Source organism: Budorcas taxicolor, chromosome 11, assembly GCF_023091745.1.
Source record: "Budorcas taxicolor isolate Tak-1 chromosome 11, Takin1.1, whole genome shotgun sequence".
In the NCBI taxonomy this organism is placed as follows: Eukaryota; Metazoa; Chordata; class Mammalia; order Artiodactyla; family Bovidae; genus Budorcas; species Budorcas taxicolor.
Window position 1 is genome coordinate 104,115,726 of NC_068920.1, and position 11,870 is coordinate 104,127,595.

Below are 11,870 nucleotides of genomic sequence, written 5' to 3' on the forward strand. Positions count from 1 at the left end.
TTCTACCATGGTGGTCATTCCCTCTCCAACTCCTCTTCTCTCTCACGAGTGTCTCATCTGGGACATATGATCCATCTCACCGAGGACTACCCTGACTCTCAGATATGTCTGTGATTCTCCTGAGCTCTGAACTTATGTGCAAATGATCAGGATGTGCCAGCTCTACCTTCTGGGTTACCTCAATCCACGTTTTTCTCATCTCTACTGCTACTGTCAAAGTCCAAGCCTGCTGTCACCTCTCTGGGATGACTGACATGGCTATTCCTGTCTCCCTCTCAAAGTTAATTTGTCAAAACATAACACAAACGACACTGTGTATTTAAAACTGTAACTCCTTTTTCATCTTCCATTACACTTTGAAAATATACCTATTTCTCACTAGCATGACACAGCATCTGCCTAGCTCTCCAACTTTACTTTGTCTGCCCCATGCACGCTATGGTCTAAAACCAGTGACTAAAACCAGAATGCAACTCTCCAACTGAGGCAGCCCTGAGGAGTCTATTTAATTTAAACAAAGGCAACAGTAGGTACTGATATGATATGGTTTTTGCCCAGTACATTCAATGTCAGAGTGAAGAAATTCAATGACGTTAAATAAATGGCACAGTAACTATGACTCTCTTAAGGTAGCCAACGCTTTGTCATCTAATCAGAGACATGTATGAATTCATGACCAAGATTCTCACTAACCTAGTCAAAGGAGAACCAGGGGAAGTGAGTCTGAGATCAACTGAGGAAGAGCACCCAGTAGGGCATGTGTGACTCATGTCTGGTACAGGAACAGATATGAAAAGCAGAGCGAGTGGAGGGCCCCTGGTGCCTCTCACCATGGGCAGCTAGGTCCAGTACACCTATCAGAGCTTCACACAAGTATATATTAAACCAAGCTGAGTAGAGAGTGAAATTCCAGTGAAGCAAACAGGAAAAACTCATTTTATCTAGATTTTTACTAGGATTAAAGACTCTGAAAGAGGGTTCTCCCAATCCTTTTGATCTTTTTAGTTTTAAGGTTATCAGAAAAGTTACCATACTGCCTTTAGGCAGTCAAACATTGAAAGAACTCACCTTTGGTCATGTCTTGCTGATGTCATGTCTTGATATCCTTGTAGAGAATTCACCTACCATTGAATCATTCACTCAGTAACACAACTGCGTTTACATATGCACTCAATCTAAAACTGGGTTCATGAGACAGGTTGGTTTTACTCTAATGATAATGGTTGTTTCCTTAACAAGCCTCCTCAGAACAAGAGGAACCATGGTTCACACAACGGGGGCATGAGTTTGCCTGAAGAGCAACCTAGTCAAACAGAACATCAGTTGGGTTCTGACTGAATGCTTCTAAGAATCCCACCTAGGCAGGACAACAGAGCCACAACAGGTGATGTTTCAGATGGCAATGAAGCTATAAAGAGACACGAAGGAAACTTAAACCACCAAGGAAACTTAAACCAATCTGAAAAGGCTACATTCTTAGGATTCCAACTGTATTACGTTTTGGAAAAGGCAAAACTACATAGACAGTAAAAACATTAGTGGTAGCCTGGGCCTGCAGGGAAGAAGGTATAAACAGCAAAACACAGAGGATCTTTAGGGCAGCGAAGCTACTATGTATGACACAATAACAATGAATACATGTCCTTATACATTTGTCAAAACCCAGGACTGTACACCACCAAGAGTGAACCCTAAGGTAAACCGTGGACTTCGGATGAAAATATTTTAAGTTCATCAACTGTAACAAGTGTTCTATTTTGTGGGAAATGCTGACACTGGGGTAAGCAGGACGAATGTGGGAAAACTACCTTCATTACAATTTTGCTCTGAACCTAAAACTGTTCTAAGTCTACTAAAAAAAAATTTAACTCTAATTTTCCACAAATTTTCCTCAGCAAAATGAACCAAGAACACATCAAAACTATTATACACCATAATCAACAGGGATTTTTGTCCCAGGAATGCAAGGTTGATTTCATACAAGACAGTGAGTTAACTAATACATCACATTAAAAAACAAAGGAAATAAACTGCAAGACCATGTCAAGTGCCATCAAAGGAAAAACAGTATGTGACAAAATCCAACATTCATTCATGATAAAAATTCTCAGAAAACTGATTCTCTCAGAAAGCAAAGAATATCCTCAACATGATAAAGGTCATTAATGAAAAGCTCACAGCTAACATCATGCTCAGGGCTTTCCAGGTGGTGCCAGTGGTAAAGAATCTGCCTGCCAAGCAGGAGATGCAGGTTCAATATCTGGGTCGGGAAGATCCACTGAAGAAAGAAATGGCAACCCACTACAGTATCCTTGCCTGGGAAATCCCATGGACAGAGGGATTTCTGTAGGAGATTTCTGGCAGGCTACAGTCCATAGGGTCACAAAAGAGGCAGACAAGACTTAGCGACTAAACAACACGAATAGCAACACCACACTCAAGGATGAAAGATTAAAGGCTTTCCCTTTAAGGTCAGGAATGGCTTTCAGTGCTTCTATTCAACACTGAGTTGGAAGTTTTCATCAGAACAATTTCAGACAGGAAAGAAATTACAAAAACAAAACCAAAATAAAACTGAATTGAAAGGAAGTAGCAAAACTATCAATATCCATAGATGATGCAATCCTATATAAAGTCCCCAAAAATTCACAAGAAAACTATTAGCTAAAAAGCTAATCCAGCAACACTGCAGGACACAAGATTAGCACACAACAGTCAGCTTTGCTGAACAAGCAGAAGAGTGAACTGATAAAGCAATTCCAGTCACAAAAGCTTATGAAAGAATCAAATACCTGGGAGTAAAGTTACCCAAAGAGGCAAAAAACCTGTATGCTGATAAATTTAAAACACTGCTGAAAGGAATTAAAAGACCTAAATAAATGGAAAGGTGTGTTCATGAACAGGATGACCTAATATTACCAATGGGTGAATACCACCCCAAGGAATCTACAGATTCAACGCAATCTCTTGAGAATTCCAACAGCCTTTTCTGAAGAAACAGAAAGGTCAATTCTCAAATTCATATGGTATTATAAGAGGCCCCAAACACACTCTTGAAATAGAACAAAGCTGAAAGACATACCACTTCCCCAATGCAAAACTTACTACAAGACTACAGCAATCAAAACAACATGCCACTGATCTAAGGAGAGACATACAGACCAACTAAACAGAACTGAGAGTTCAGAAACAAACCCATAAAGCTATGGACAACTAATGTCTGACAAGCATGCCACGTCTATTCAATGGAAAGAAAACAGTCTCCTCAATAGACAGTGATGATACAATTGATTTTCCACATGCAAAAGAATGAAATCGCACCCTCTTCCTCACACCATGTATACAAACTAACTCAAAATGGGCCAACATTAAGAACTAAAATCCATGAAACTCTCAGAAGAAAACATAGGGTTAAATCTCCGTTAGCTCAAATTTGGCAATGTACTCTTAGATATAACACCAAAAAACATAAGACACAACAGATAAAATGAGATTCACTGAAATTAAAAATGTTTTGCATCAACTGACAATCCAAAAAAAAGTGAAAGGACAACTTATAGAATGAGAAAAAACATTTGGAAATTATATCCAAAAGATATAAAGTATTTCTACAACTCAATAACAGACAAATATTCAATTAAGTAGCCCAAAGCAAAGGGCTTAGGTAGCTACCGCACTAAAGAAGATATGCAAATAACCAATAAGCCATGAAAAGATGCTCAACATTATTGGTAATCAGGAAAATGCACATCAAAGCCACAATAAAAAACCCCTACCAGGATGGCTATAATTTTAAAAAGAAGAAGAAGAAGAAAAAAGAATGTAGAGAAACTGAAATCCTCTTACACTGCTGATGGAGATATAAAATGGTGCAGCCACTATGGAAAACAGTTTGCAATTTATCTAAAGCTAAACGCAGATTACAACCCAGCAATTCTACTCATGGATACAAATTCAAGAGTTAAAAACAAAATCTCAAATAGATATCTGCACACTCATGTTCACAGCAGCATTACCCACAATAGCCAAAAGGCAGAAACAAGTGTCCTTCAACAGATAAAGGGATAAACAAAATGTGGTCTATACAGACAGTAGATTAATGTAAGTGGCTCAGATCATGCGCTTGTACTTGTAAAATTCAGACTTAAATTGAAGAGTGTAGGAAAAACCACTAGGCCTTTCAGGTAGGACCAAAATCAAATCCCTTACGATTATACAGTAGAAGCGACAGAGTTAAAAAAAAAAGTGACAGATTCAAGAGATTAGTTCTGATAGTGTGTCTGAAGAACTATGGATGGAGGTTTGTACCACTGAACAAGACAGTGATCAAAACCATCCCCAAGAAAAAGAATGCAACAAGGCAAAACCGCTGTTTTGAGGAGGCCTTACAAATAGCTGAGAAAAGAAGAGAAGTGAAAAGCAAAGGAGAAAAGGAAAGATATACCCATCTGAATGCAGAGTTCCAAAGAAAAGCAAGGAGAGATAAGAAAGCCTCCCTCAGGGATCAATGCAAAGAAATAGAGGAAAACAACAGAATGGGAAAGACTACAGATCTCTTCAAGAAAATTAGAGACACCAAGGGAACATTTCATGCAAAGTAGAGCACAATAAAGGACAGACACGGTATGGATCTAACAGAAGCAGAAGATATTAAGAAGAGCTGGCAAGAATACACAGAACTATACAAAAAAACCTTTCTCTGATGCTGGGAAAGATTGAGGGCAGGAGAATGGGACAACAGAGTATGAGATGGCTGGATGGCATCACCAACTCAACGGACATGGGTTTGGGCAGACTCCAGCAGTTGGTGATGGACAGGGAGACTTGGCATGCTGCCGTTTATGGGATCGCAAAGAGTCGGACATGACTGAGCAACTGAACTGAAATGATAGAAAAAAAAGATCTTAATGACCTAGATAACCACAATGGTGTGATCACTAACCTAGAGTCAGACATCCTGGAATGTGAAGTCAAGTGGGCCTTAAGAAGTATTACAATGAACAAAGCTACTGCAGGTGACGGAAATACAGCTGAGCTATTTCAAATCCTAAAAGATGATGCTGTTAAAGTGCTGCACTCAATATGCCAGCAAATTTGGAAAACTCAGAGCGGTGGCCACAGGACTGGAAAAGATCAGTTTGCATTCCAATCCCAAAGAAAGGCAATGCCAAATAATGCTCAAACTACCGCACAATTGCGCTCTTCTCACATGCTAGCAAGGTGGTGCTCAAAATCCTTCAAGCTAGGTTCCACCAGTATGTGAACTGAGAACTTCCAGATGTACAAGCTGGATTTAGAAAAGGCAGAGGAACCAGAGGTCAAATTGCCAAAGTCCAATGGATCACAGAAAAAGTAAGAGAATTCCAGAAAAACATCTGCTTCATTGACTATGCTTAAATTTTTGACTGTGTTGATCACAACAAACTGTGAAAAATTCTTAAAGAGTGGGAATACCAGACCACCTTACCTGCCTCCTGAGAAACCTGTATGCACATCAAGAAACAACACTTAGAATCGGACATCAAACAGCTGACTGGTTCAAAACTGAGAAAGAAGTACCTCAAGGTTGTACACTGTCACCCTGCTTATTTAACTTATATGCAGAGGACATCAAGTGGAATGCTCAGTTGGATGAATCACAAGCTGGGATCAAGACTGCTGGGAGAAATATCAACAACCTCAGATATGCAGATGACACCACCCTTATGGCAGAAAGTGAAGAGGAACTAAAGAGCCTCTTGATGACAGTGAAAGAGGAGAGTGAAAAAGTTGGCTTAAAGCTCAACATTCAGAAAACTAAGATCATGGCATCTGGTTCCATCACTTCATGGCAAATAGATGGGGGAAAAAAATGGAAACAGTGACAGACTTTATCTTCTTGGGCTCCAAAATTACTACAGATGGTGACTGTAGCCATGAAATTAAGACACTTACTCCTTGGAAGAAAAATTATGACAAATCTAGACATCATATTAGAAAGCAGGGCCGTCACTTTGCTGACAAAGGTCAGTATAGTCAAAGCTATGGCTTTTTTACAGTAGTCATGTACATATGTGAGAAAAGTGAAAGTGAAAATCACTCAGTCATGTCCGACTCTTTGCAACCCCATGAACTATACAGTCCGTGGAATTATCCAGGCCAGAATACTGGAATAGGCAGCCTTTCCCTTCTCCAGGGGATCTTCCCAACCCAGGGATCGAACTCAGGTCTCCCTCATTGCAGGCAGATTCTTTACCAGCTAAGCCACAAGGGAAGCCCAAGAATACTGGGAGTGGGTAGCTCATCCCTTCGCCAGCGGATCTTCCCCACGCAGGAATTGAACCAGGGTCTCCTGAATTGCAGCTGGATTCTTTACCAACTGAACTATCAGGGAAACTGGACCATAAAGAAGGCTGAGGGCCAAAGAATTGATGCTTTTGAGCTGTCACTTTAGAGAAGACTCTTGAGAGTCCCTTGGACAGCAAGGAGCTCAAACAAGTCAATCCTGAAGGAAATCAACCCTGAATATTCATTGGAAGTACTGATGCTGAAGCTGAAGCTCCAATACTTTGACTACTGGGTGTGAAGAGCCAACTCACTGGAAAAGACCCTGATACTGGGAAAGATTGAGGGCAGGAGGAGAAGGGGTGACATAGGATGACGTGGTGGAGGCTCAGACGGTAAAGAATCTGCCTACAGTGCAGGAGACCTGAGTTCAATCCCTGGGTTGGGAAAATTCCCTGGAGGAGGCATGGCAACCTCCTCCAGTATTCTTCCCTGGAGAAACCCCATGGACAGAGGAGCCTCACGAGGTGCAGTCCATGGGGTTGCAAAGAATCAGACATGACTGAGCGACTAAGCACAGCACATCTCACTAAAAGAGGATTATCTTTAGATAATTAAGCAACAATTATTAAAGACTAACACACAGAATCATGAAATTTGGGGGAAACCTGATCATTTCTGCCTCCAGTCTCATTTTACAGGAAATTGAAGTCCAGTAGGTTAAGTGTCTTGTGGAAGTATACACAGCCAGGAAGGAGCACAGCCAAGGCTACACAGCACGACAATCTGGTTCCCTCAGTGCTGCTTTCCATGACACTTCACACCACTAGAAGCAAATGCCTGAATTCACTTAAGCTGCTAAGCATCAACTGATGTGGGGCTGAAAACAGGAACATTCAGACTTGAGAGACACCATACTGCCCTTCACCTTACACAGCCAACAGACTCCCCCTCTCATATACACTCTCTGCAAAAGGTGAAACGAATGGGTTTGTTATAAACTGATGGGCTCCAAATCTGTGGATTCCTGACAAGGGTGAGGGGTAAGGGTTATAGAGAGGACAAGTAAAGTTGAGGTACCCAACAGTGAGTTCCTAATCCTGTTCTCTTGGAAGGTTAGGTTAAAGGAAATCTATCAAAAAATACAACAGAAGAAACAAAGAAGACAGGAAAATGTGGATGGCCAAACCCGAACCAACTTTTCAGTCAATAAGAACACCAGAAAGATAACAGGAAAAAAAGAGGGAGAGAGGAAAGAAAAAAATGCTCAATGAAATACAAGATGTTCCAGAAGTGAAGGAAGTAAGTTTGTCAACTGAAAGAAAACTTCCAGAAAACCTACAGGCTATCAAGAATAAGAACCACATATAACCTCCAACAGCACACTGCAAATATGCAGCAATGCTCTCAAAATTAAGAAAAAATTATTTCAAACCAAGATTTGACAACCCAACGAAAGATTAGGTAAAGACATTTTTTGTCAGTAGAAAGGGTTTAAAATGGAGAAAAGTAGATCAACAAAGCAAGGATTAGGGGCATTGACCCTCTGCACAGTTGAAAATCTATGGATACTTAACAGTCGTCCCCCTGTACACACACACACTCTCCCTCCAGAACCCTGGGTAATCCATATATATCCAAGCTTCCACATCTTCATATTCAGCCAACTGTGGATCCCATAGCACTGCTCTATGTATTCACTGAAAAAAACACAAAAAAGCCCTTCATGTAAGTGGATCTGTGCTGTTCGACGAGCAACTGTAATATGTACATTACTCAGAAGTATGACATACAGATGTTTAAGGTAGAACAAATAACTAAGAGCTGTGAAGCTGCCTCTGAGAAGCAGGAAATCAGGGGCGTGGAGTAAAAACCTAGATATAAAACTAAGAAACTAAGATATAAAACTAGATATAAAACTAAGAAAACTAAATAGAAGCCATCAGGGGAAAGAAAAAGGAAATCATATTTTCAGTAAAAGCAAAAGCAGGTGTTGGTTTTGTGTGCTCAGTCTCGTTCAACTCTTTGAGACCCCATGGACCGTAGCCCGCCAGGTTCCTCTGTCCATGGAACTTTCCAGGCAGTAATACTGGAGTGGGCTGCCATTTCCTCTTCCAGAGGATCTTCCAGACTCAGGGACGGAACCTGCACCTCCTGCATTGGCAGGCAGATTCTTTACCAACTGCACCACCTGCAAAGTCCTAACAAAATCAAAAGCAGGTGTAAAGGAGTAGAAAATGGCAAAACAAAAGAAGTAAAGAAATGAGTGGAAGCCTGGGAAGATATATGACTATGGACCCATCACAGCACTTAGTCCAACATTGCCAGTGTCTGCCCAACTGGGTACCAAGTACAGACACCCTAATCTTTTTATACTCTTCACAGCCACTGTCTCTGCTCCCTCTACCATCTCCCTCCCAACCTGTCCAAAGCACCATGTTCACTTACACCCACGATTATAGCATTATTGTCATGTGTTCCGAAGTTTTTGTTTATTTTGTTTCAGTTGCTAAGTTATGTCCGACTCTTTGGACCCCATGGGCTGTAGCCCACCAGGCTTCTCTGTCCATGGGGTTTCCCAGGAAATACTGGAATGGGTAGTCATTTCCTTCTTCATGGGATCTTCCCAACACAGGGATCAAGCCGGAGTCTCCTGTACTGGCAGGTGGATTCTTTACCACTGACCTACCTGGGAAGCCAGGAAGACCTAATATACTCTTACCAAAGTCTAATTTAAAAGTTTCACAGTTCATTTCTTGAGGTTAATCAGGATCCTGAGGGCAAGGGACCTTCCTACTCTGAACACCCATCCCCGATTCCTGGAGATCCACCCCAGGACCTCCTGAGAAGCAAGCCTTTATCAACTCTGCACCTGAGGCCTCCCTCAGTGTCCTATTTTAGTCTGTGTGCTTAATCTTTCAGTCGTGTCCAACACTTGTGAACCCAGAGACTGTAGCCTGCCAGGCTCCTCTGTCCATGGGATTCTCCAGGCAAGAATACCCGAGGGGGTTGCCATTTCCTTCTCCAGGGGATCCTCTCGACAAAGGAATCAAACCCGTCTCCCGCACTGCAGGCAGATTCTACTAAGTTACAAGGGAAGCCCCATGAATCAACTGAAACCAAATAAAAACTTTGCTATTTTAGCACCAGATTTTAAACAGCTGAATCTAGGGATTCTCTTTACTCTCTGCTTCTCTAGAGGTCCACCTAGGACCTTGTCCTGCAGTGTCTCTCCAGGACACTGACTATCAAAGTTTTCTCCTGATGTTCATTAGCAATCCTTCAGCTTGTGCAACAACTGTGACTCCAATCATAGCAGAAGCGCTTCTCCTGCAGGAAGTGGAATCGGTCCCCCAGTGGCTGTCCCCTAACCCTCTCCTCCTGCCACCTGAAGCCTTTCTTCCTGGTCTATGTCCTTGAGATCCAGGTATCAGGCTGCTAAATATCAGGTAAAGTCCAACTATAGCTAGTTAAAGGATGTTAACTCCTTGAATTATTATTTTAAACATTTCTATTATGATTAAAGCACCTCTTTTAGGTCTTTATCTGGGACCCAAAGTTATCTACTGCACTTGCTAATCAATATCCCACTGAAGTCCCCAGGTTCAAAAGTCAATGATTTCTCCTTGTCTGAAGAAAAACATCTGATTATGATACTCTTTATAAATGTAAAAGAGGTGACAATAATAACCAATCCTTAAAGTTTTGTGCCCACTCTTCTTTATTGATGGAAAAGTTCCCTAGTTCAAAGAACATTCTAATTCCTGTCTAGACAGTGGTTTTTAAGGCTTTGGAGAGCCAGGGTGCCTACTAAAAATTTCTTAAAAGCGCTTAACTTGCTTTAGAAGAAAAAAAACGGCCACATCAGTTTCAGGGACAGAGAATGTTTAATGAGCTCCTGTTTTTGACTCTGGTAGGTACATTTGTATTCACAGCTATGCCAGCAGCTGGAAGTTACAATCTGAAGGTTGGCACCTATTCCCCTCCTCCAGAGCCATAGGCTGTAACCCACTCCACACTCCTGAAAGAAAGAAATCACACCCACTGCCAAAATCCTGCTGGGTTACCATGTGCCCCCGGAAAAGTATCTTGAATTCCCCAGGTCCTAACAGCCGTAGGGTTGTCGGGAGCACAAAGTAAAATAATATATGCCTAGTATGTGGTAACCAAGACACTATTACGGTGCCGTTACAATCCTGACTGTTCGCTGGTTTTAATTTCCTCATACATCTTTATTCGCATAGACTCCGGCCCAGAACACCTAGAATGACTGTCCCTGTAACAGCCACATCTACTGAGAGCTTACCACGTGCCAAGCACTGCCCTAAATGTTTATCATAGCCCATCCTAAAAACTCCTATCGATACCCTAACTCCCAACCTATTAACGAAATAAGCGGCAGTTGTCTCGAATCCCACAGCGCGTGCTTGGCGGAGCTGCGACTCGGCCCTGGGCAGCGACTCCGGGTCCGGCGCCCCCTCCGCCCACCCTCCGGCATCAAGGTCCGCGGGATCCGCTGGGCACCCAGCTCCCAAACTACGCCGGAGATGGCAGAGTACCCCGAGAGACGTCGTCGGAAGGCCACAGAGTCTACTCCAGAAACAAGGCCCGGACGGAAACTCAGAACCCCCGGAACTCCGTTAAAAAACAAAATGCCCGGAAAGCAGCTTCCAAAGCGGTGAGTGAGAGGCGGCGGGGCGGCTGCGCCTCGGCCTGGAGCCCAGGACGCCCGAGCGCCGGGAACGAAGAGCAGGAAACGAAAGAGGAAGAAGAGAAACAGAGAGCGCCAACGCCCGCCCGCCGCCTCCCCGTCTCCCGCCCGCCGCCGGCCGCCCGGCCGCGCCTCAGCGGGGGACATGGCGCCGCCGCCGTGGGCCCGCCCGGAGGCCATGGCCCCGGCCCGCTCACCTCCCGGGGTGACGGGGCAGAGCCCTGCACCGAAGCGATGTATCGCTCCACGTCGGCCTTGCTGCGCCTCATCTTGCCGCCGACTGGGCTCTGGATAACGAACGCCAGCGCCGAGGCCGCAGCGGCCGCCGTCGTCTCGGGAGCGCGCCGCCCGAAGGTCCGTGACGCAGCGCCGTCGCCGGAGAGAGGGCGACGCGCCTGCGTGGGTGCGTGCATGCGTGAGAGCTGCGTCAATCCTGTGCGCCGCGCAGACCCGCGGACGCCGGCGCGCAGAGGTGAACGCGCTTGCGCAGCGCAGGAACGCGAAGCTCGTGGGGTGTGTGAGGCGGTTGAAAGTGCTTAAAGATGACACCGGCCGGTAGCAGCTGCGTCCGGAAATATCTCTCCCGCAGGCTCTCGAGCCGGACGCGCTGTTCCCGGTGCTGACGTCACGCCGCGGCGCCAGTCGGCTATATCTAAGCGCTCTTTTGGAATTTGAATTTTTCGGACGTAGTTTTAAGACAAGTTGTAGAAAATGTTTTCAGTAGTGAAAAGATCACATCCTGTGTATACAGGGAGTTCAGGATTTATGGTTATGAATACTTTTTATCCTTTTAAAATAGTTTTATTCAACACTTAGAGCTAATCTGGCCTCTTACAGGCTATCCTTTTTGATTTTTCCATTTTTCCAAATTTTCTACAGTGAGCAATTATTTTCT

The 11,870-nt window shown here is 43.6% G+C and overlaps 1 protein-coding gene across 2 annotated transcripts in view; it reads right to left on the reverse strand.

Moving 5' to 3' along the window:
- Window positions 1–11,244, reverse strand: part of LOC128056237 (E3 SUMO-protein ligase RanBP2-like) — a 58,247-nt gene extending 47,003 nt beyond the window's left edge. For both annotated transcript variants that reach the window (XM_052648938.1, XM_052648937.1), the window contains exon 1: window positions 11,173–11,244. In XM_052648938.1, coding sequence (XP_052504898.1) covers window positions 11,173–11,244 — 72 coding nt within the window. The remainder of the gene's footprint in view (window positions 1–11,172) is intronic.
- Window positions 11,245–11,870: the final 626 nt, after the last annotated feature.